At 39.0% G+C, this 26364-nt stretch overlaps 1 protein-coding gene and 1 long non-coding RNA gene across 10 annotated transcripts in view; one reads left to right on the top strand and one right to left on the bottom strand.

Annotated features, from left to right (window-relative positions):
- The window catches only part of slc4a4a (solute carrier family 4 member 4a), a 49644-nt gene that overhangs the window by 5452 nt on the left and 17828 nt on the right, over window positions 1-26364 (bottom strand). For 4 of the 8 annotated variants that reach the window (XM_086030611.1, XM_086030615.1, XM_086030614.1 and 1 more), the window contains 21 exons: window positions 25439-25606; window positions 18352-18487; window positions 16463-16623; window positions 14077-14256; window positions 11460-11555; window positions 9593-9669; window positions 7705-7862; window positions 7419-7506; window positions 6298-6452; window positions 5437-5547; window positions 5174-5348; window positions 4798-4931; window positions 3948-4222; window positions 3789-3859; window positions 3394-3579; window positions 3212-3325; window positions 1949-2110; window positions 1365-1543; window positions 704-776; window positions 573-641; window positions 321-494 (listed from right to left, as the gene is read on the bottom strand). In XM_086030611.1, the coding sequence (XP_085886737.1) occupies window positions 321-494; window positions 573-641; window positions 704-776; window positions 1365-1543; window positions 1949-2110; window positions 3212-3325; window positions 3394-3579; window positions 3789-3859; window positions 3948-4222; window positions 4798-4931; window positions 5174-5348; window positions 5437-5547; window positions 6298-6452; window positions 7419-7506; window positions 7705-7862; window positions 9593-9669; window positions 11460-11555; window positions 14077-14256; window positions 16463-16623; window positions 18352-18487; window positions 25439-25606 (2942 nt within the window). The remainder of the gene's footprint in view (window positions 1-320; window positions 495-572; window positions 642-703; window positions 777-1364; window positions 1544-1948; window positions 2111-3211; window positions 3326-3393; window positions 3580-3788; window positions 3860-3947; window positions 4223-4797; window positions 4932-5173; window positions 5349-5436; window positions 5548-6297; window positions 6453-7418; window positions 7507-7704; window positions 7863-9592; window positions 9670-11459; window positions 11556-14076; window positions 14257-16462; window positions 16624-18351; window positions 18488-25438; window positions 25607-26364) is intronic. The other 4 variants (XM_086030616.1, XM_086030618.1, XM_086030617.1 and 1 more) reach the window with 2 other exon arrangements.
- Window positions 882-5772, top strand: LOC147147466 (uncharacterized). 2 transcript variants are annotated; one of them, XR_015086809.1, is made up of 5 exons: window positions 897-962; window positions 1304-4203; window positions 4788-5009; window positions 5149-5298; window positions 5419-5772. It is a non-coding gene; the product is annotated as an uncharacterized LOC147147466 (long non-coding RNA). The 2 variants fall into 2 exon arrangements; XR_015086808.1 differs by having other exon boundaries at window positions 882-4203.

Raw genomic sequence — 26364 nt, 5'->3', positions numbered from 1 at the left:
TAGAAGTGCAGATAGTGTCATTAAAAAAGACTGGTGAAGGTTGGTAAAGCACGGAGTCAACTCCTGTACCTGATAAAAAGAAAAAAAATACAGACTCTTATACACACTTCCACATGAACACTGTCCACACCGTCTCATAAAAATACACATATAGATTCCCCCCATGACCCACTAAGGTGCATGTTTCTGTGGGAACCTTTGCAAACCTCTTCTTGTAATTACACATGTATTGTAATTACAGGTTCAAGACTACAATTTTCCTCCATGATTTAAGACACACTGGTGAATCTAAAATCCATTTCAGTAGGTACAATTCTTACCATAACGGGGAAAATGATGGCGGCCACAGTGGACTTGAGGATCCAAAGCAGGGCCAAGCAGAGAGCCTGGATGAAGGTGAACAGGTGTACCTTCCTTAGGGGCACGTGTCGTAAGTAAATCAGGTCGGGCTGGTGCTTGGCCGGCATCAGCAGCAGCTTCAGACGATCCATGAACTAAACGTACAAATAGGATTGTTGAGCCAGGGTATTAAATATATTAAATCTGATATTATTATTGGAAGAAAAGACTACCTGAACTCCATTGAGAGAGGCCACTCCCATGTACAGGAAGACGCCATACAGCACCGGCATGGGGATGAACTAATAATAATAATTATATTGTGGATATTCATGAAATAAACCTCAAAAGTGCGACTATTTACCTTTAAAATAGGAGCCATGAAAACTGACAGTCCAGTGAGCATGAACACACATATTCCGGTGACTCTTTGCTCCCTGCAACAATATAATACACACAGCAGATCTATAAAATCATTTGCAATAATGAAATTGTTATTGACTTGACGCATCTTCACACACTCTCATTTGGTCTTTGCGCCATTTCAGTTTCTGCAGGCCATTCGTTCAGTTTGTTTTTGTTCGTTCAGCTCGAAGCTGTTGCGGCATAAGAGATGACAAAGCGTAGGTAAAACACGCAAGATGAAATGAAAATTTGTTGACGGCAACACTTCAATGCAATCGCTCATCTACTAAACAGCACATCTGAGCATAGATTAGCCTGTGGACAATGAATGCTATTCTATGCTATGCTATGCTACGCTATGCTATAACGTTACACAGCAGGGCCGGAGTGTGACTTATTTTCAGCTTTAGAGATTCATGGCTGAATACAATAAATTGTCAGAAATTCCAGATGACCAATACAGGCCTGCTAGACAGGCTATACATGGGTAGAGGTTAATTTAGTCAAGACAAAGACAGGAGACGCTAGCTAACGGAAGTGTCCTGGCTGGTTCCACCAGGCTGTTATTTTTTAGGTAGACTTACACCGTACTGCTGCGTTCAGTTACATTCGAAGCTCACCTGACTCCCAAGAACTTGGGCTGCTCGCCGGGCGCCGACGTTTCCGTTTCCATCTTCAAGCTGTCAATGTGAGCGATGGAGATGACGGTGGCCGCCACATACCATGGCAGGCCCATGAAGGAGCACACCACCATCAGCACTGCCACCCAGAACAGATCCAGATGGTAGCCTGCACCTTTCTGGAACACCAAAAACATCAAATGTCACAAAGAGAGACACAAAAACAGGAACAAAAAACAGTAACAATGTCATCTATACAACATTATTACAAGGTATTACTGGAAGCAATAAATGCTATGATATGATATTTTTATGCCTTTGTATAGTGTTACGAGTATTCGTACTTGTTAAGATTTATAGCTATGCTATGAGAGGCTGTTAGTCTTTTGTTCGTGAGTATTCGGAATTAAGCTTCTTTTTCTTTTGAATCGAAAAAGTCATGGTACTACTTGAATTGCAAGAGAACATTTGAGGTGTTCCCTCACTGCCATGAAACATGTCTCACTGGCATGAGAGGAATGACAAACACATTTAGCAGGCGTGCGAAGTTTCAATGCGGCGTATGGTCGTTATGCGCCACTCACCTTGAGCTTGTGCTCCTTCCTGTTGACGATCACTGCCGTGATCTGCTGGTCCATGAAGATCAAGATGGTGACCAGCAGGGCGGGCAGGGCCGACGCCAGGTACACCCACCAGGGGTTTCCCCCGAACGGCGGCACGAACCAGCCTCGGAGGGGACTCGTTGGCTAAGGGAGGAGGGAGATTTCAGGATCTTTATGAAAATCGAACCAGTGCCCATTAAAGCGTCCATGTCACCGTGTTGCGAAAAGCAACAGTCTATAGTGACTACTATGATACTTTGACACAGTTGTGAGACTTACAAAGAACTAAACGATGTATGGTACTGACCTTGGACATAACAAACATTGAAAATGGAAATGATAATTGCTATGTACCATATATTTTGTATGATACATTATGTCACATTACGTAACGTTGCTCTACATTGTTATATTGCATGTGTTAGATCAGGTGTCTTTGGCACGTACTGTAAGGAGATAGGTGACTTGAGCTAGGCTGTTGTGTCGCTGTGACCTTTCAACATGTTTACATGTAGCATGTTGTGGCGCATTACCTTATTTTATATTATGTTATGGTTCTGTGCGCTACGACCCAATAGAATACACCATATTCCATTGTTACGGTGCATTACATTATGTTACATTATATTGTGTTTAATTACATTATCATGTTGCATTACATTGTTAAATTTCATTACATTTATGTTCAACATCTTTCAATACGCTACATTATATTCTGCTGCACTATTTCACATTACATTATGCTGCATTACAGTACTGTACACTGTGGCATCTAACAGTAAGCTGCTTAATGGTATGCTACACTATCTCGCGGTGCCTTACATATTGTCGTTGTCCTGTGAAAAACACGTATGTCCAATTTTGTTTTTGTTTTTTTTAAATGTTCACGTTAATGCGACGTCTGTAACGCGGAAACACCATTCACGTAAAAATACGAAAAATGAAAAAAAATGGAAACAAGTGGTTTTCACAGGACAGATATGATATAATGTTGACGATATGCTACGGTACTGTATGAACCCGTACAGTATGTTACGGTACTGTAAGGTTCTGGAACGACCCTTACGATACGGCACCTTATGTTAAGATACAGAACGGTATGTTTTTCTTACGATACTTTGCGCTATGGTACGTTAAATTACATTATATCGCATTACATTACCTTACGTCACGCAATGCAACTGCTACTGTATGATGAACCCCTCTAAAGTGTGAAAGAAAAAACACTATCGTAATACTACACACCTTGAATTCAGTTGGCACTATGAGTTTAGGTGTGTCCACGCCGACCATTGCGTCCACGCCGCAGAATATGAGGATGGTCAGGATGATGGCAAAATCGCTGATGAGTTTCCTGACCTGCGTGGCCAACAAAACGCATGGTGAAGACCCGAAAGTGTTTGTGCGAGACCTCATGGTAGACTCACGGTTGTGGGGAAGAAAGGGCTGGTCTTGAATTTCTTGAGGGCCATAGAGCAGGTGTACGTGCCGAAGAAAAGTATGATGGACATAAGTGCGATGTCGGGGACAAAGTCGCACGCCTTGCCCACCAGCTCGCCGTTGTACTTCAAGCAGTCGGTCCGGCTCAGAGACGACCATGTGGCGTTGATGGGCTGGACACAGTGAAATATAGTGTTTAGTAGTCCATGGTCTTTGTACCATATAGAAATCATTTATAATGGTTTGTGCGGCATGAAAGTATTACTTCATATTTTATGGTCTGTGGACTTGTAATGTTCCATATTTACATGATATTTATTTACCCATGGTGAGGGTGTCGGTCACCATTAGGACGGTTTGGCACCTAAAGGGAAAAACCTACCAGATCTGTGTTGTTCCAGAACCAGATGGAAGTGCCTTCTAAAGGGTCGCCTGTGAAGTCTGAGTTGTTTTCTACGCCAACAAAGCAAAATAAGTTAAAAGTACTCTTGCTAGTGTAGTAGAGAGTAGGTTGGACTAGAACCGCATCTCGCTCCCTCACCAAGGACTGTGGGTGCCATGCAGAGACAGTCGTATTGCGTGACATGCTCCTCCTCGTAATCAGCGTTGATGGGGTAGTGGTGCGCCAGCTTGATCATCTTCTTGAAGGCGTCGTAGATGAAGATGAAGCTGATAAGGGCCGAGAAGCCTTCCTCGGTGAAGCGTGTGAAGTACTTGACCAGGTAGCTGGCGTCGGTGGCCACCAGCAACAGGCACAGGAACGCCGACCACAGGCCGATCCACAGGCGGAACTCCAGGTAGTTGAATTCGTTGTCCCTGGTTTTTAGCAGCAGAAGAATAAAGTGGTATATGAGGTGAATAAAAAGTTGCAATTTTAGAATAATGTATCATTAGAATATCGTCGAATTGTTACACGAAAATAAAGTAATAGAGAAATGAGAATGAAGAAATGTTATAGTAGGAAAAAAAAACTAATGGTACGAAAATAAAGTCGCATTATCATGAAAAAATATCTGTAAGGTTACAAGATTAAAGCCACAGCATCATGATGAAATATTTGTAATGTTATGAGAATAAAGTTGTATTATTAAGTGAAATTACTGAAATGTTACGAGAAAAAAAGTATTATTAGGAGATACATTTGTCTTAATGTTACAAGAATCAAGTCAAAAAGATACATAAGACATATTTTACGAGAAAAAAAATGTGTCATGTTACGATAATAAGTTTGTACTCTTGAGAGAAAAAGTTGTATTATGAGGAAACAGTGTTTTACAAAAATGCTATGAGAATCAACTTCAAAAAGTGGGAATGTTGCAAGAATAACTGCGCTTTATTCTGATAAAAAGTCAAAAAACGTCATTTTTTCATGTCTTTACAGTTACACTGACTTGCTGAAATTGAAGAGGAGGCGTTCGAAGACGAGGACAGGTCCTGTGCTGCTGAGGATGGTGAGCGGCTGGCCAGCCAACAGACAGAAGACACCGCCCGCTATAGCTGTACCCAAGAAGCTCTCCAGAACGCCCTGAAAACAACACCAACATCACTCGTAATCAGTGGTGGGAAGTAACAAAGTACAAATGTACTAAATTTTACTTTTCAGGTATCTGTACTTTACTCCAGTTTTTTTTCTTTCTACTGACTGAAAGAAACAATACAAATGTTACTTTTTCCATATATTTGATAAAAAAATGTGCACTTTCTACTATTTTCTTTCTGTACTTTACTACTCTACTTTCTAGAATTTCGGTTGTGTGCCAATCTGACCTGCATGTTCTCCGTGGCGTCGCCCAGCAGCCCGCCGAAGGTGATGGCGTTGGTGACGGTGCCCAGGTAGATGAACAAGATGGCAGACAGGGCCTGAATGTGGAAGGCGTCGGTGATGTCACTGAGTAAGAAAGGCGCTTTTCTTTTGATGTCCAGCAGAAGGCCGCCGCAAAACCTGAAAGACACAAAACATATTCATTGTGATTTTAATCTTTTTTTTTTTTTGTTTGTTTGTTTTTTTTTAGTCTGTGGAGACATCACACCTTCCTGTCTTCTCCAGCTCCTCACCCACGGCGTGCCCGCCTCCTCCATGACCGCCATCGTGAGGCGTGTCTCCGTTCATCTGAGAGTCTGCGCCCGCATACATGTTTTTCCTGAAATACACACTTCAAGTCAATGCTGTCATCATATGTAAATGTTTTATCACAGAGGAAAATTGCATTGTTATTAGAAAAAAGTTGTGATTTTGGAAGGAAATGTTAATGCAAGTCAGAGAAATAAGACAAAAAGATCTTTATATTAAAAAAATAAACTTGTATTTTACTAGAATAGAAGTTAGAATGTACCGAGAATGAAGCTGTATTATTATGAGAATTTTTTTTGTAATTGTACAAGAACAAAGTCGTATTTTAAGAGAAAAAAGTTGTAACGTTACAAGAAATTAATCGGATGACTTCAAGAAATTTGTTGTATGCTACGAGAATAGTCATAACGTTACAAGAATAAACATTTTAAGAGGAAAAAAAAATTGCAACATTACATGACTTAAATCAAGTGATTACAAGAAATTTGTCACATTACAAATATAACCATTATGGCAATAATAAGAAATTTGTCATACACCTTGAGAATGCAGCTGTAAAGTGACGAGAATAAAGACATATTTTCAAAGAAAAAAACTTAAAGTAAAGTTACAGGAATTAAATATTATCGCGCTAGAAAAGCCATAATATGAAAATAAAGTTATTTTACTATGGGGAAAAGTCTCAATATTCTGAAAATAAAGTCATATTACAAGACAGACTCTGCTTCTGCCATTTTCCTATTTTTTCTTCCCCTTCAGAGCCATGACTCTCGAGCCCTTCGAAGTCTGCCCAGTGATAAATACAGGCATTTAAAGGGACCTTTTGTCTGAGGACGGCAGTGTTTTGGGAGGTTCGATCCGGATGGCGGGATCCCACTCGCCGGGAGGCAACACGATCACCTCGTCCAAGAACTCATCGATGCCGGCCAGCAGGTCCTGCCGGTCCTTGGCCTTGTATGCGATGTCGTGGAACACCTGCATGTGACAATTATTAGTATTCATTCATCACTGTTATTATCATTGTAATTATTGTTACCCGGTTGTTGTGTCAATAATGGTCGTTAAGCATAAAATGCAGCAAAATACACACAAAAAATATTTTTGCAATAAAATAACAATTTTACCAATTATCCATCCATCCATTATCGATACCGCTTATCCTCACAAGGGTCGCGGGGCGTGCTGGAGCCTATCCCAGCTGTCTTTGGGCAGTAGGCGGGGGACACCCTGAATTGGTTGACCAATTATTTTAATTGTTTTTATTTAACATTATATTTTATTAATTTTATTATACATTTGTTGACTTAAATCAGTGGTTCTTAAAGTACCACTGGAAAAAAAAATTGGTTCTCCAAGTACCGCCATAATGACCATCATAAAAATACGGAAGCGTAGTAGGCCGGTGTTAAATTAAAAAAGGAGTTACTCCAAAAAAGTACATTTAATGTTATTGTAAGCCACAGTAACATTGTTCAGTTTGAACATTAAACTGTACTTAAATATAAATACAATACCAAATAGTACAATAACAAAACTACTACTTAAATAACGACTCAGTTAAAATGTATTTCACATAAAGATTAAACATTGTACTGAATAAATGTCGCAAAACAAAAAGGTCTAAAAGATTAAATGTGAATGTTTAGAACTTAATGTTGAATACAACTGAACTGTACTTGGGCGGTGATTGTTTCACATACCACAAGAGAGAGCCCATGTACCACCAGTGGTACTCTTACCACATTCGGAATCACTGACCTAAATGATTCACTAGGATTGGGTTGTTGTTTTTTGCAATAAAACTTAAATCTCACCTTGTCATACAAAAATGGTGATGGTTGGAGGGGTTATTTGTTTTATTGTCAAAATTGTACAAATGTTTTATTTATTCAACTTCATATTTATTTGCTTATTTGTTAATTTCCTTTTAATAAATCCCACCTCGTCCGACATGAGGGTAGCGATGGCTCGTCCGATCTCGTGATACGACTTGGCTTTACCTTTGGGCCCAAGCAGGACAAATAAAAATCTGCAAACGTAGACAAATAAAAATGATTACATTTTGTATTTGAATTGAATTACGAAAGCATTATCATCTTAAAAAAAGGCAAAGAATTTTGAAAAATCTTCAATACCATCTCATATTAGTGTGCCTAAGTGAACCAAATGCTGTTCAATTGGCTACTGGAACCATTGTGTTAATGTTTTACCCCAATCAGCGACGTACCTTGTGGGAACGGGAACTTCGGTCAGGGCGCCGAGCATGACAGCCTGCTGCAGACGCACGAAGGCCACGAACGGCGCGTCCAGGAAGTCCACCTCCCCCACCAGCACGTTGGAGGCCTCTGCATCCCTGGGCAACTTTTTCATGAACTTGTTCCTCAGCTATGAAACAAACAAAAAATAAAACTGGAGGTGGTGTCCAACAAGGACTACTTGAAGTCTCCTTTTCAGTTAAAATAGCAAACAGGAAGGGGCGCCTTGTGTCCGTCTGTAAGACACCAGCTCAGTCAGCCTTTTAAAAATATTAAAGCGCTTCCAAACCGGGTTGGGCAAAGGGTGTGTGGGGGGGTCCATCTGAGGTTGGGGGATATCCACAGTAATAATCATTTTAAATTGGTTTGTCCAGTAAGTTACTGGCCACTAGTGACCTTGAACAGGATAAGCATTAGAAAATGATTTAATTGTATCGTTTTCAAAACTCATCATTATTATCATAAAGGTGTTTTTTTTTAGATTTATTTTCGCGCAAATAATTTTTTATAACAATTGAACATTTTCATTTACAAGTCATTTTTCCCCAAATAAAAAGTTTTAAAAAACTTCCAATAGCCATGTCAATTTGTTTCTACTGCAGCCTCTGTGGGTGTCTAACTATACCTGTAGTAACATGTGATGGTGCTTTTGTTTATTTTTTATTTGTAGTAACAGTTTTCCATTGAGACATACAGTAATACCGTTGAAAGATATGGCATGCAGTTATTACCTTACAATAACGCTCATGAGATCATAAATTATGCTTTATGATCGCCACTTGTCTTTTAGTGTGAGTAGCAATAAATTAAAGCAGTAGCCCGCAAACTAATAAACAGAGGTAGCGACGTGAAAATAGCTCACATACTATTATTTATTTATCATTTTTATTTTATTTGCCCCAATGAACATGTATACTTTTATAATAAACAAGTGTAATATTAAAAATTGAGCACTGTTAAGTCCAAGGTCAGGGAACAGGTTGATTGCACCAGTGTACTACAGTACAATACAAAACTATTAGGACAGAGACAATGCTATCAGTGTTGTGACGTTACATAATCATGTTAGCTTATCTTCAAAACCTGCATTTGTTTGACCGCTAAAGTGATATTCACAACACAATAGAGCTAATCAGATACAATGTATTCAATTATATACTGTATATTCACTCTAAACCTCTATCGAGGCCAAACAATCCCAATACGTACCTGCACCTCGTTGATATCACACCGCCTGCATGTGTCTAACTTTGACTGATACTTACAATATGTTAGCATACCAACTGTTTGCATGTTAGCAATTTATCCATTCTCATTAGCATTTGGAAATGACAACCGACACCAGTACATGATCTGCGTGATCTGTAAGGATCTGAGTTTGAACTGATATTTATAATTTCACAGACACGCACAACCTGGCATATTTAAAAAGGGCAGTTTGCAATGTTGTGGGCATGAACACAGCCGACTTAGTTCGCTCCCAATCAAAGGAGCTTCGCTCATTCTGTTTAAATGCGGCACAATGACATTCTCGCATGATCCGTGCGTGCGTGGCTGGTGGCTGGCGACTTAAATATGTCTGCGGACCTCATCATCGCAGGAACAGTGCTACACCGGGGTTAGTGGGTGCTCTAGCCCAGTCAGAAATCTGTGTAGGTCGAGTTAAGCCCCTCCAGAATGTTATAATTTCATAATTTAACATGTTCAAAAATTATTTTCTCAGATCCCCTACATCTCTGTAAAGCCAGCCTTTAGCACTGGGACAGAACAAATCCTGGAGCGATGACTCGACCTCATGTTCATCGCTCGTGTGCATTTTAGCAATCCACTGCAAACACACAAAGTAAGATTCACACTCACCTGGTCTTTCTCCGGCTTGTCAGAGATGTCGTTGAGGCTGCTGGAGGTCAGGTTCCTGTGGGTGGTGGTCGGACTATCTGTTCAAAACACACGTGGACCATGAGGAGTCCACCTGACACAACTTCCGCCAGGGAGAAGGAGGAGGGCGGTTGGGTGATGGGATCAAATATGACAAAAGAGCCGAGCCCCAAAAGAAAAACAACAACAAAAAAAAAAAACACCACTGAAGAACCAGCAATCCACCACCAAGAATCATGCTAACCTGACTATTTATTCATAAAGACAGTTGTTGTGTTCTAGCAATGTCTGGAAATTTGATTTTCAGTAACACCCAACATGGGAGAGCCTATAAGCCTATTACTTTGAACATGTTTAGATCTTCACAGTGCATTGGCCTAGCAAATTTTCTAATCGGGTGTACAGTACTTGTCAAGCAATCATTGTAATTTAGCGGATAGCTTCGCATCGCTATTATCCAAAATAAACATGAAACGAATCCCATTTGAGAATGACAGTGTTACACATAAGATCCACTCGGTGCTCTTCAGTGGAGCGGGCTGGTGATTGACACCGTGCTGACTTTAAGCTTTTCAGCTGGCCTCCACACAATGTCATTGCACTCATCATCTGTGTCTCCATTGTGGGTAATAACGCCTTTGTCAGTGTGATGCAGCCTCGGGGGGAATTCCTCACGGATGCTAAGTGTTGACTGTTGAGCTGCCAGGATGCACCATAAAAGTGTTATTAACACAATCTAACTAGTCAGCAAGCTAGATGTTAAAATATATAACATGCTCAATTAAAGTTAAAAAAAAAATTGTTATATTATTATATTACGAATGCTCAATGTCAATGACACTCATTGGACACAACATTTGGTACACCAAATGAAAGTCAATACAAAACATTTTGTTGACCTCAGCCATGGACAAATGATCATAAACAGGTCAGTCACACATCTTGAACGAACTAGCTGAATAAAGAAAATGTAGCCTACTGTTATAAACAGCTAATACTAACAACCAACCAAATAACATAAGGCCTACAACCAACTCAATAAATATGTAGGAATCTAACCATAAACTAACAACGATCTACCAATGAAATAGATACAAACTAGCTAGCTAACCAAAAACACCACATAGGATGAACAAATTAACTGATAATATAACCAATTAAACTAGCTAATACATTACTGTACAACTAACTAACTAACTGAACTGACTCACAGTCATCAGTTAACTACGTATGTAACTAACAGCTAACCAGATAATTAGCTAGTTAGCTACCTGGATATGAAACTAAAATACTGACAACTAAATAAAGTAATTATTAAAGAGCCTGATTTAACTGGAAAAGCAACTAACAAATACTGACAACTAACTAACCACCTAACTAATACATATCACTGATTCCAGTTAACTAGATAACTAATAAAGCCTGTCAACTACCTACTGTATATGACTAACAAATAATAATCAAACAGCTAACGGTCTGACCAGCTAACTAACAAATTAATATTTAACAAATTCTCCAAACACCAATAAGCATATCACCAAACTAAGTAGTACATAACTAACAAATACCCACCAATCAACCAGCTAACGGAACGACTATCTTACTTGAAAACATAGCCGTACACTCGGTGGTGGTAGTATTAGTCTAGTTGAGCTTTGATGTATTGTCCAATGAATGTGAATCAGCATTCCAACCCTATTAAGGCCACGTGATACAATGGCTTGTAGTGTATGTATGCACTATAGGTATTGAAGACAACTAATGTCTTGCGTTCAAACCGGAGCTCCAAATGAGGTCCACACACTTTGTGATCCGGCTTGTGTTTGTTGTGTCAACGAGGTGGACTTACTGAGCCAATCCATGCTGGCGCTCCTTTGACTCTGCAAGTCCTCCATTGAGATGCCGCTCGACAGGCACGTCACAGAGGTCTCCAGAGGACTACGGGCTTCATTTAGTATGTGTGTTTGTTTTAGTAGCAGGTTAGCGATCCGGTCCAACAGAGATGACGGAGGGGGGAAAGAAAGAGATAGGGAAGGGAGAGGCCACACACCCAGAAAGTTACAGGGGAGCCCAGCTAGCCAAAAGTAGCTGATAAGTTATACCCAAATCAAGTCAATCAGATGCTACAGTGGAACCTCCAAAGTCACTGTTAACATTCAGGCTGTCAAACTGCCACTAATCAACTAGATAACTATGTAACAAACAACAAAAAGGGCAACAAACTAACAAATAACCAAAATTTATGAAACTTATCAACAATTATCTAACTAGCTATCCTGCTAACTAACTAACTAGCTATCTTGCTAACTAACTAACTGATTGACTGACTGACTAACTAATTAACATTATTGTAGTGTAATTAAATTGAAATTAATAACTATTATTCTTCTAATTTATAATGATAATTTCTTTCTTCTCCCTTATTTCTATTGTAAGTGTTTCCTATGGGGGGAAATGTGCGCAAGCTGGAGGTGGCTGAGAGGTTCCACTGTACTTCATTATGACAGCACAGGTACACAGTACAAGTCTTTGGAAAAAAGCAGTTATATCCTTGAAAAAGGTCATTAGTGAGATGAGGTCATAACGGCGGCTGGATAAGAGGCCAGAGCTCATCCTTGGCCATGGAGTCATAAATGATTGTGATAAAATGGGCTTGTGGCTCATAAATAACTTTCCAAAGACTTGACGGCTGCACACAGATTCAACAACACGGTTATTCAGATTTGGCAGCATGCATCGCTCGCAGGCACTGTCACTTTTCACCTGTCTAACATCCCAAAAAACTCAAAACATGACGAATTGTATGGGGATAAAGTTGTAATAGTACTTGAAATGCATAAATAATTTTAGCCAGATAAACTATCTTATTACATGATTTTTCAAAAATAAAATCATGATATTACGATGAAAATGCTGTAATTCTGCCAAGAGCAAAGTCTCATTTGTAATATTAAGAGAAAAAAGTCTGAATATTATGGGGATAAAGTAGAATTTGTGAAAAAGAAGCCAACATTTTTACAAGAATACAAATATTGGGGGATAAATATGACATATGAGGGAAAAGTCCTTGTATGTTTACAAGACAAATATCATTTAGTAATTTTCCAATAAATACCTATCTACCCTTCTGCATAACACTATGATCCAATAAAACAAATATGCAAATCATGACAATAATGCTCACATTGGAGGTACTGATTTAACACATTTATGAAAGTACTTGTAGGTTGCAGTGCATCGGCCTGAGATGTTTAGCATCTTTCATGTGACTAAATAAAGCAACCAAAAAAATAGAAACAACTGTCCGCATGATGGATGGCAGTTGCACTGTTCCACTGCAAACAACAAGCCCAATAATAAACATTTTCCAAAGGTTAATTAAATAGAGAGTTGGAACTAGAGGGTGAAAAAGTGATAGCTCATCCTGCCTATTAAACTACAACGTTGGAAAGTTGATGAGTTACAAATTAACACATCAAAAGCTACTCAGTATAAACAGATAGAAACACACACAGTGGTACCTCGACTTGCAAGTGAGCTGACTCACGGTTTCATTGAGATTTTTTTTTTTTTGAGCTGCGAGACTTACGATTGCTAGATGATGGTGAAAGAATTATTTTCGTAACAAGTTAACTTAGTTAAAGCTAACTTAGTGGACCGGCAACTGAAAGTCAAACTACCGGGTAAACAGAAAACAAAGAATTACACATTATTGTATCACATCTTTGTCTATCCAAAGTGTGTGAGCTGAATGCTAACAGAGGATGCAAAACGTAATCGACGGGCTAACAAAACTAGCATCAATGTTGAAGTAATTACAAACGGTTAAAAAAAACTCAAATTTGAAGGCAAACTAGCAACACATTCAGACAATGTATACAGCAATGCTATTTGTGGATGCCACACCAGCCGTTGATGATGCACAAACTGTTTGATTCTTTACATTCTTTTCGATTATGCTATTATTAGACTTTTCACTGATGCTGATGGGTGATTGGCTCCAAAATCCTGATTGTGTAAAGCCTAGTTATTACTGTATGTATTTAAAAAGCAGAAAACCGTTGAGTCCTAGTTTTCTTATTATTAAAAATCATGTTCAACATTTTGTTGGGTGTTTTTGCGGAGGCTAAAGCATGATTTCATTCATTTCAATGGGCAAAGATTTTATTCAATTCAAGTCATAAGTCACGGCACCACTGTAGTCAAGATGAACTCAATTTTTGAAGGTGTTCATCCTTCAGGTGTAAAAGTATACAGCTAAATGTTAAAAGTTAGTTTCTCATTTAGTATAAAATGCTTTTTAAAGTGCAACTTACTACGATTAACTAGAGCTGTTAGTCACTGCACACTATGTGTACTGTACTATATATACATATATTGTATGTCTGGTGATCCTGAGTGGCTTTCAAACAACGTCAAGAGGACCCCGGTGGAGACTGCAGCAGACTGGCACGAGTGAGTATTACCGTTCTCCTGGTTGGAAAAGAGCCTACTTGCGCTGGAGACCGTCTTGCCGATGTCGGCCAGCGAGCGTAGGTTGGACTTCTTGGTCTGGTGGCGATGCTTGCGCAGCAGCGTGAACATCACCTTGTCCTTCAGCTCGGGCTTCAGCTGCCCGCTCTCCACCTGGTTGTCTGTGATCAGCTCTGAAATAACAGTGTCATTTTAGGATTAAAAACAACAATTAATTATGTTTTGGTTTGAAGGGGAAAACGACCTGCCCCCCAAAAAGCAGTGATATCGTAATAGTACTATTATTTTATTGAGGTGTTATTTTATTGTCATACAGTCATAATTCTACCAGATTACAGTAATCACCCCCATTTCATTTTTCAATTTGTTATTTTAAAAGAAATATCCTCAGAATACAAGAAAGAAAATTGTAATTTTACCAGAATCATTTTTAATGTCAAATCATCATAATCATAATGTTGTCATTGTGTGAGAATGAAAGTGCCATTTTTGAAAAAAATGCCATTTTTGAGAACATATTTGTAGTTTCATGAGAAAATGTGATATTTTATGAGCAAAATATGGTATTACAGGAAAGACAAGACAAAAAATTACAAAGCAAAAATAATACAATAATTTGAGAAAAATTGCATAATATGACAAAAAGTGATTTTACAACTATAATTTGCAATAGAAAATGGAAAAAAAATATATTAGTAAAAAAGTGTACTTTTTCCAAGAAAAACAACAAAATTTTAAGGTAACAAATTTGTAATTTCACAGGGAAAGAAAGCTGTAAATTAACACAAATTATTTATTTAAATGGGGGTGTTACAGGTATAAATTTGTAATTTGTAATTACAACAACAACAAACAATCCTATTTTTAAAGGGACTTGAGTTTTAATATTGCACACAAAAAACCTTTACAGGGATAAAATCATATTACAAGGAACTATGTTACAATTACAATGCAAAAAATTCAACATGAACAGAAAAATCCATCCTAACTTTAATGGGCATAGGCTCTAATATTACAAGAACAAAATATATAAATGTGCAATATTACAACATGAGACTTAAGTTTTAACATTACATTACAATTTAGTGCTGATTGCAATGAGTTGTAATACCATTTACTGTATTCACAGCAAACACAAACAGTGTGTAATCACACAAAGTGTTAATTGCAATTAGTGTGTTGCTTTAGTGTATGAGCATTTGTGACATAACAAATCAATCCAAAGATGTACTGGTATCCTATTTTGAAACAACAATGCTGACAGATAGGAGAGGAGCCTCCGGGGAAGGGGGTCACAGGCTACTGCGGTTAATGGACTCAAAGCAAGAGGCCCATGCAGTGCACTCAATTACTTCACATTAATCACTGCTAGTGGTAACTCTTCCTCCTTTCTTACTCCCTCACGCAAGTTTGGGTCTGGCATGAGAGGACGTCATCAAGTTACAGCCGGGCCTACGACTGGAGCAAGACCTTCGCTGGCCTCTTAAAACAATAAGAAAGTGTGCACCAAATGCTTCAATGCTGCACGCTTCTGGACAAACTCAGAACCTAGCCTTGCATAAAATGACGTTAAGTTACGTAATGGCACATTCCAACACAAAATGTTACGTTGAGTTGTGTTGCGTTAACTCTACATGTTATGTTAAGTCGCATTAAGTTGCCGTTAAGTCAAGTTGCGTTCCGCGCTTACATTTATTTATGCTGTTCTGTTTGGTTAAGTTATGTAATGTTAGCATATATTGCATTGTTTTGTTACATTACATTATGCTGTGTGAAGTTGGATTGCATTGTGTCGCACGACGTTTCGTTACATTATATTGTTTAAAATTACATGACGTTAAGTTAGATTCCATAATGTCGACGTTTGTTACGCATGTTGCAGTTAATCATATTTATCTATTTTTGGTTATGTTACATTTAGTTATGTTACATTACATTTAGTTACGTAACGTATAGTTAGCCTGTTACGTTACACTGCATTGTTGTTATGTTGCATTGTTACATGCAATATTAAGTAGCATTGTGTTCCGTTATATTTCATGACTGTTAAGTTACATTCTTTCATGTTACATGCCATTAGTTAAATTAAGTTAAATTATGCTTTCATTTAGTTTTGTTATCCGTCAGTTAAGTCAATTGGCCCGTCAGTCTGTTTCCCCAAAAAACGTCAGAAAAACGGGTTAGTGATGATTACGCTGACGGATGGAAATCCACCCCCGTCATTTTTTAAAGGTGTCCCATCACTCGTCAGTCCGTCGCATCAGTCTGACAATGCCCACCTCTCCTTACGTTCGCATTAGTTTTTAGGTTACTTTATCTTATGTTTGTTGAGTGTTTAGGCGTAGCTAATGTAGTGGCCAGTGAGCGTCAACTACTCACCAACCACCTGAGGCAAGGTGGACGCCCCCAAGTCCAGCATGATGGTGCCTTTCTCGATGCAGGTGCGCAGCTCAAACAGACTGTGTAGGGACAAGGTGGCCACGTGAGGTTTGCTCCAGCGCTCGCCGCCTTTCTCCACCTTTTCCTCAAACTTGATCCACCTGGAGAGATTACAATCTAAATTGTTCATCTCCTAGAGACATAGCCGTATGGGTCCAGTGTTGTGAGATTGGGGAAGTGCACAGAGCAAGCTTGGAAAAACGCAGATGGGTCGACTCGGGCAGGTAGAATGGTGACATGTCCCGATGCTATTGTCCATGCTGTGTACAGTAAGCCTCCACTATATTTCAGATTTTCAAGATATTTTAAGGATTTTTATTTGGAGATCCATGCGAGCAAGATAGTTTTAATGCGTTTAAGAATGTTTTATTAAGTTCAAATGTGTTTAAAGTGGATGGGAGAGGTAAAGCTATCCTGAAAAAATGTTACTTACATGGTCTGTTTATTACAGGTGGGTCTGGAACATACCCAATAAATGTGGGCTCGCTGTACTGTGTTTTTCTTTTCAACCTCATTTAATAGCAATCATTTTGTTTTTAAAAGGGGAAAAACAACATCAAATGGATCCTATGAACCTCCCGCCCCCATTTTCTTCCTAAGGCAACTGAACAGGCCCCAAGTAGCTGCGCTGTATTAGCTCAAACTTGGCCACATCTTTTATGCTTCCATGCAGGGGCGTACTTGATCGCCCTGCACGTATTTACGCAATAAGAAAACTGATACTGTATATCCCCTCACCAAATAAACAACGGTTTCATTAGAGGGAGAAGAATGAAAAAAAATCTAGAAAAATTTGATTCAGACTTATTCAAATTCAGAGATTTTGGCAAGGTTTTCCAACTTACACTTCGTTGTAAGCTTTTTAAGGGAAAAATAATCAAATTTGCCATTCAAAGTTTGGTGTTGTATTGTTCTACACTACACTTTCTGGGGCAAAATTGTTGAACTTGTACTATTAGAGTAAATTACCACTCAAGGATGGCACAAAACTGTTGAACAACAAAAGAACATTAATTGCAAGAATTCATTAATTTTTTTTTCCACAAAAATCAAATCACTCAAAATGTTCATATTCTTGAGGTACTATGTTTGTCCTGCATATCATTCCAAATCCACAAAAAAGATATAAAAAATAAAATAAATAAAAAATAATTAATTAATTAATTAATTAATTAATTAATTAAAATAAATAAAATTACAAATAAAATAAAATTAGTTTTATTACAATTATATTTTCTTTTTTAATTAATCAAGGGGCCATTCAGATTGTGGTTGGAGTCCTCATGCGGTCCGTGGGCCACCAGTTGCCCATCTCTGGTCCCATAGGTTAGGCTTATGTTAAAATAAAGGAAAATGAACAATGAGTCATTTTGACATTTTTATATTATCTACTTCAATTACAGTTTTTAATCCAAGCATTTCTGACTGCAGTCTTTTAAGTATTCAACACAATATTCTACCAAACAAGTGTGGTGTAAACATAACTCAGTAAATCATAAAGCAGATTAGGACAATAATGCCAACAAATGTGTGGCTTTATAACTTCAACCTTTCATGTTTCATGAAATGATAGGTAAACATGTGAGTTGCACTACTTAGCAGTGAACCTATCTAGACACTATAAAATATTTTATTTTATTTTGGTGGGGGGGTGGTTTGGGGTTTTTTCCCCCCAAAACGGCAGCATTTGCGATTTTAAAACAGCTTTTTACTACGTTGCGATGTCCGGCCTTACTTTTTATGTGGCGTTACTTGGTCTCCCACACTCATTTTCAGCTGTGACCACCCAGAAAGGACCCAACGCTGCCATCCCCACCCACCGCCCTTACCTGGCCGTCTCCTTCCACTCCATCTCCTGGCCGTCCACCGACAGCAGCTCATCCAGCTCGGTGAAGAGTTGCGGGGGCGGCGGGCCATCATCGTCCTCCCCTAGGATGAAGCGGATCCTCTCGGCGGCCGGCGAGACTGCAGAGACGGGGAAGATACTCCGTGTCAAAGGACGGTGGGGGGCCTCCAAATCGGCCTCGGGGGGAGGCGGCGGAGGAGGCGGCAGCATAGGTATGATCACCATGGCCACCTCCTCGCCCTTCTCCTCTGCATCCTCCTCTTTTTCCTCCTGGTTGTTATTATTGTTGGACATTTTTAATAAATGAAGCCCACTCCCCTTTATCCTGAGGTTTAATTCTTCAGGTGCGAGTCACAAGCGGAGCCCTCATGAGAGACCCTGGAAGTGACAGAGCCTCTCAGCTGCTTTGTGAAACAGGTAGGAGGAGGAGGGGGGGGAGTTTTTGTGGCTATACCACGTCAGTGCCAGCGTACCCCCCTCGCTGTTGGCCATTGGCTTGGCCGGCTGCCCCCGGGAGCCCCTCAGTGACAATTAGGAAAGGCTTCGCAAACTGGCCCATTCTTCAGGCCTGGCTTTGGCTTCCTCTCCTCCTCCCGGCTCGTTCTCATTTGAATATTTAGCAAAGGGGACAAGGTGAAAACTCAAAGGGGGTCGAATGTAAATAATCGTTTTCATGAACTTGATAGGCGTCGGTAAACACTCCCATAAGAGTCACAATAAAGTTCTAATGACGGCTACATAAAAGTCTAGTCAATGAAACCTCCTTTTTAGCTCTCATACGATCCACAATCAGTTGGGTTCTTGTCTTAATATTACCGATAATCCCTTAAAGTTTGACGATCAGTTGGCTCAAAGTCATATCACGGTGTAAATTGAGTCCCTTTACAGTAATGGCGTATATCACGATATAAACGTAAATGTAGAAATGATGGAAGTATTTCTGAATGGGTTATACAGTCGCTTAGCAAAGCTAAATTTTTTTTAAAAGAGCTGACACAATGCACCTTTGAGAACATTTGGCAGATCTCAAAAGTCAAAGTTAAAAACTCAATGCTATGATGCTAATTAGTGCCAACAAAGCCAAACATTTTTGATTGTCTTATTTTCTCTCTAGACACTTCAGACTTATATGCTGTTCATAGTGTAATGCGCTTCCTGACAGATTTCTGTTAAAAGTACTGTCCCGCCTCAGCACTTATTCCTTGCGTTTCGCAACCCTACATGTCACTTTAGTTTAGCAGTTAGCATGGCTTCTCCTGTTATCTTTTCTTGTGTCGCATGCCTGTTACACCTCATCTTAGATACTTGTCAGAGGTGTAGCTGAATTGCCGGCGCAGAGGTGAGGATTAGTGACTGAAAAGAGCCAGGACAGTGTTTAGCCATGATAGCTATGGCCAACTGCAGCTTGTGTAGCACAAGTTAGCTTAGCGCTTAGCACCTCCCCAGAGGTTCTTGAGCATCTGGGAAAGCAGGTAGAATGGGTAATTGTTCGACATGGAACCACTGTGATTTTTTTTTTTTTTATGACAGTCCAAATCTATAACCTAGGTCAAACTACAGATACCGTTTGGCACATATACAGCGTATACCCTTTCTCACTGAAACATGAGTGCTTGTTTTGACAGAGCTACAGGGAATCCCCGAAAATGTGACGGACAACAAAAAGGCTGCAAAGGAAAGTGTACCCAACAATTAATTTTTCACCTCAGCTACCCCAGCCTCCTTGAAAATCCATGTAAAGTGAAAACAAACACATCTTGTAAAATCGTCAAAGCACAAACAAGAGTGTCTACTTTGAACGGTTCAAAAAAATGCAAGTATAGTAAAAAATAAATCAATCATTCAAGCCATTTCCTCTGCTCTCGAATGCTGTGGATGTGTCTACTGAATGCACTGAAACCACACTCCACTTCACTCAACTCTGAATCAATTACTACTACTACGACCTGGAAAAAGGGATTCTACTTCCTCTAGTATCTTTCTTATGCCTAGGCATCACTACGTGTTTGATTCAAATCGTCAGGTGGTTGGATATAACTCGGCAGGTCATCACATGGCTTTTCCACGGCGCTACAACAGGGCGCTCTAATGTAGCCACGCCAGCGCAAAGTCCCTGTCCACAAGCCGGCTGCCTCGTCAGAATGTTTAAACAATTTTTTCAGCCCGCACTTCTGCCTTCTCTCTGTGACGTACATGCACTCACGGCTGACAGCGAGGCACTCTTAAGCAGCAACGCCAGAGAACCATCTGAAAGGAAGATGCATTTTTGGGGTGCAGGCATAGCTAGCTAGCTAATTGGATGCCGTAATTTGCATTGAATAACCGCCAATGTGAACGACGGCGCTCAAGTTCTTATAGAGTGGGGGATGGGCAGCAAATTTGATGTAATGTTTGAGTAGACTACCTCAGATCTGATTCCAGATTCACAGGGAACCCTCATAGGCATCCATGAGAAAATGAGGCAGCAAAGAGCCCAGGGTGCTAAGCGGCACAGTGTTACTGTCCAATTCCAGCAGTTGCTAAGAGCGAGCTGAGTAGAGGGGGCGAAGTGGGGGGTGAGGTGGGTGAGATCCAGGGCAGGGTGAAAGCAAAGAGGGGTGAGAGCACAAGCACCGAGAGGCGGAGGGGATAGAAATGAAAATCCCATCGCTCAAACGCAATTTCAAAGGCGTGTGTGCGCTCTCGCCGAGAGCCACTGAGCGCACACAAAGAGCACTTTGTCCCGGGCACCGAGGCATCATGGGATACGAGATGCGGGGAGAATGGCCCCGCCGATACAGAGTTTTAGCCAAAAGGTCCCGTTTGCTCTTGACATGCATCCTACACAAATGACTGGCCCGATCTCCGCTGACTGTTTGGCAAAATGACGAGGTGCAATCAGAAAAATTGATACCGTGCACTTGGATTGCTATCCCCTTTGTTCTTCGCAAGCATGTGGGAAATGTTAAGATAAAACAAATAATCGAATAACTATTCAATGACAGATTTTACGATTGAAGTAACCCCCCATCCCTTAAAACTCCTCAGGGATCATTTTTTCCACATGGACTAATTTTACTGCAGTCACATTACCCACTCCGTGTAGAAACAAGCCAGGAGTATTGTAGAAGGACAAAGTTATAATCTCACGGGGGGGGGGGAATTTAAAATTATGAAAATGTTTTTTTAAGAATTTCACCAGAATAAGACTGGAATATGGCGAGAAAATAGCAATAACGTTGCTAGAATAAATACTCTGGGAAATGTTTTGCAAAAGACATATACTGTATTTTGCTGGAATACATTTGTGACATTAAGGTAATATAAGGTGTCATTTATTTATTCACGGGAATAAAGTTGGAGTATTACAAGATGTACAATTAGGAAAAACACTGCTGACAAAAATATATACTTTTTGTGAATAAAGTCTTAATTTGAATACAAGTGAAAAAATATTTTTGTGAGTTTCGTTCAATGGTGTCAAGCCATGAGAAAAGAGTCCAAAAAGACAGAGAATGTCCAAAGTTTGGTTATTATTTCACACTTAACAAGAAAGATAAAGTCATTTGCGCTAGTTGGGACATGTTGTAATGTCACCACAAGTCGTCAACGATTACCACAGCCACTACTTACACCAGCCATTACTTACACTTTATTGTGCAAGAGGTAAGAAAACAATGACGTAATAAGCACATTAATTTTCGAACTGTCAATGGCCACAATTCACGTCAAGTAGTCAACACGCTAACGGTTTAGCTAGATAACAGCCAGCAAGAATATATTGTCATTCACTGACACCCACGTCACTCATCAGACCAGGCCCTGCCTTTTGAAATATACACACTCAAAGTCACACACATGCACTTGTTACTGTGTCCAATAATCCAAAATAAATTGTATCCAATTACTCAATTAATCAAGGGCATAATTGGTAGAATCACTGATACTCAAAATATTTGACAGCTATATCATTATGCAGGCAAATCACAAAGCTAAATCTTAGCTGCATGTCTACGCAGTTTGACAAAACTACAAGGAGATCTCGGATTCTTATCATCTTGGTCAAGACGAGCACGTGGGAAACCTCACCGTCACAAAGTCCCGCGTTCAGTATGCAGGGCAGCGGGCAGAACAGCTTGAATACAGAGGGACACCCCAAGGGAAACTCACTAAGAGCCAAGACCACCGACTTCCACTTTGGCATGCAGATACTGCCAACGGACGGTTTCAAAATGGAAACGCAATAAGTCTGTAATCCTCAGCGAAGAAAATCATGAGTTAGGAGAAAGAAGTTGTGCTTTAGCAAGAATGAAGCTGTAATATTCTGAGATGAAAGTTGCCATTTTGTGAGGATAAAGTCATAATGTTAGAAGATAAAAGGTCATTTAGGGAAAAAAAGTTTTAAGAGGTATAGTACTAAAGTACAAAAGTAAATAAAGTATTATTTTTACAAGTAGAAAATAAAAATTGCTAGAATAAAATCATTATTACAAGAATATGGTTGTACATTTATGAAAACGAAGTCATAAAATGGTGAGAGTTGCATTTCTACGAGAGTTGCATTTCTACGTGAATAAAGTTGCAATTTTACCAGAAAAATGTTCACCAGAACAACTCATACTAAGAGAAAGAAAAGAAACAAAAAACAATGAAGGAAGGAAAAAAGATTAAATTTCATAAGAATGAAATTGTAATATTAAAAGAAAAGTGAGATGATTGTATTAATGCTACTACTAATAATAATAGTAATATTCTGACAATAAAGACCTTTTATTAAGAGAATAATGTAGTATGTTCTACAATAATAAAATTGTAATATTACAAGTAAGATTAAAAGAATAAAACGGTCCTTTTTAAGTTAAGCTATAATATTACAAAAACATTTTATATTAGGAGAAAAGGGATCTACTTTTATGGAAATAACATTGAAATATTATATATTTTCGAATGGACAGAACATGAAAAAAAATAGTCGAAATTATAGCAGAGTTAATTCATAAAACGATTTACAAAAAAAGTCAGAACTTTACCAGACTAAACTTGAACTTTCATTTTATAAGAAAATGTTTCTAATGTCATAGCAATAAATTCCTAATACAACTGGAGATTCTACCAGAATAAAGTAATAAAGTAAACATAATAAGTTTCATTTAAAAAAATTTTCATAGAGAAAAAAATGTTAACAGAAAGATGAAAAAATAGGGCAAAGGAGCCTTATTGCAAGTTTGATCAATATCCAAGGACCTTTGCTTTCTTTTTTCCTCTCTTAAGACAGCATTGAGACTCACTGTTGATATTTCGCGTAAGTAAATTGTTTGTGGGTAAAACAGTTTTAGTTGGGACGGCCAAATGCCAACGGCGAGGAAGCGCGGTGACCTTTGCATTGATCTCATCAACTTTAAAAGCCATGAGCATCCAACAATTAATTGGTTCTGAAAAAGAAAAAAAAAGGAAAATAGTATTGACAAATAAATAATCAAATACTGGCTGCGGGAGAGTGGCTAAGAGAGCAGACTGTTGAGAAAAAAAATCATAATACTGCAAAACAATGTCAAGAATATATATCTTTTTTTCAAATATTCATTATATTAAGGGTAAAAATGTTTTTGGACAATAAAGTTACAACATTTTGAGAAGAGTGTGATGTGTCCAAAACACTATCAACCTACCTACCAATTCATCTATTCATCTGTTTGGACTGTATGTCCTTTGAATAAGACTGATAAATGATATGAGGTGAAATGACCCGTACGACCAGTACGCAGTGCAGCCTGACATATGTTGACTGTTAACAAGACATGGGGGGCTTTCCTCGTGTGCCTTTCTTTGCACTGTTGGCGCAAAAACAAAAAGCAGCGTCATCACCACCATCTCGTTCTTCGAAAGATGAATGAACATGCACGATTACCGGTAAATCATTTATATGTGATCGTGGGTTCGATCCCGGCCCCGGCGTATGAACACATTTTGTTTGCATTCAATGGCGCACATTTGTGGAAGTATTTTTTTATAGTATAGCATATATATATATATATATATATTGAATGCAAACAAAATGTGTTCATACACACAAATAAGTAATTTTCTTAAATTTATTAAGAATCGTTTTCTTTTGTTTTATCATCAGCTTTTCTGGAAGCAAATCAGTCCCAAAGAAATCAACACACCAAAGTCAATGTCAGCAAACAGATGGGTCGCCTGTAATCTATTCTTTGATTGGATTTCTGTCCTGAAGAAAATCCCAGAATACACACACATACACATGCGCGCGTACACACACTGACTCGTACACATTGAGACATGTACACATTGTCAAATCCAGTTGTTGTCACACCATGATGTGCAATCAGACACCATTTGCTACAAATGGCCTCAAACGAACGCTCTTGTGACAATGCAATCACAATGTCAGATCAAAATCTGAGGCTGAAAATTGGCCTGACAGCATTTGAATGTTAGCATTTGAGCTTAGAGTCAACCTGGAATTAAGTTAGCCGTTTCACCCAAAAAAATGTTAACCTTTTTTTTTTTTTTTTAACAACTATGCGACCTGAATGATGCCAAAACACAAATACTCGGTGGTTGACTACAATATAAGAAAGATAATGCCATGCAAACAAGCATTTTTTTTTTTAAAAAAAGGGCAAAGAATTTTTCTGATTTGTGACACTTTTTCTCTCTGTTACAAAGTTAAACAAATACTATTGCACATATACACATTACAAAACATAACAGACAAATATTTGGCCCCTTTTAACTTGACCCAACCTAACCTTGCCTCCCTCCTCTACAACAGAACCTCCAAACATCCCGACTGCGCCCGAGGGCAGAACGGCGGACTCTCCGGCCGACAAAGCAACGACGGACCAACATGTGCAGCTGCAAACACAACACGCACGCAGGGATGTGGCCAGGGGCCAAGGGCGAGAACACAACGCCCCCCACCCTCCCGACCCTCGGGAGATTCGAGCCATTATTACTGCGAGCGCTCTGTCAACTCATCAGTCAGCGACATACAAAAAGTGGACTCAGCAACGGCAGCCAGAGACAGACGCGAGGCTTGATGTGCTTTGACACAGGCGGGAACTCACTGAGGGGCTTGAGGATGCTGTTGCCGGCCTCGTCGTTATTCTCGTTGTCGGAGGTGGTCTCAGACGGACGCTCCTTCCTGTCCTTGTGGCCGGGTGTTCGCCGACGGTGGCGCCGTCGACGCCGGTAACTCTTGGGCACCCGCACGCCGATGTAAACAGTGTGGTGACCTGAAGGCACAGAGAAAAAAACGAGGTCAAAAGAGTGACCTAATGGAGGAGATTGCGAAATGTCAAGACAATTGCAGCAATTTGCCAGGCTTTGACATTTGAGATGGACTTGGAAGAGTGGACAAAAATGCCACTGACAAATATAACGAGTTGAGTTCACATTGTCACGTGGCTCATAACTGATCAGAGTGACCAAATTTATAGACTTAAAGTGGGTTTTAAGTTGTTTATTTTACAGGAATAAAGTTTTATTATTACAAGAATGCATTTCCAATATTCGATATAATATAAAGCCAGTAACATTGAGTGCAAATAGTTTTAATTTTATGAGAATAAAGTTGTTGTATAACAAAAAAAAGTTGTGATTTTATTTGGGAAAAGTAGTAATATGAGAAGATTTTGTTTTATTTTCTTATATTTTTTTGTTGTGTTGCTAAAATGAAGTTTTGATATAGAAAAAGGTTTTATGCTAATAATGTACTTTTACAAGAATCAAGTTGTAATATAAAAATGTAATGTAATTTCACTAGGAAAATGTAGTAATGAGGAGGATTAAAAAAAATTGTAATACAAAAATCAAATGGAACATTTTACAAGAATAAAGTTTAACATTACAGTGAAAAATAATTGTGAAAATTATGTTATAGCTTAAATTAAGAAAATGTTTTTTTTTTATTTTACAAAAAAACATTTGTGATGTTACAAGAAAGATGAGTTTTACGAGAATTTTATGATGGTAATATCAGGAAACGGTTGCA

Source organism: Filicampus tigris, chromosome 5 (assembly GCF_054856515.1).
Source record: "Filicampus tigris isolate MCC_2025a chromosome 5, RoL_Ftig_1.0, whole genome shotgun sequence".
In the NCBI taxonomy this organism is placed as follows: domain Eukaryota; kingdom Metazoa; phylum Chordata; class Actinopteri; order Syngnathiformes; family Syngnathidae; genus Filicampus; species Filicampus tigris.
This window is presented reverse-complemented; position numbering and strand designations above follow the sequence as displayed.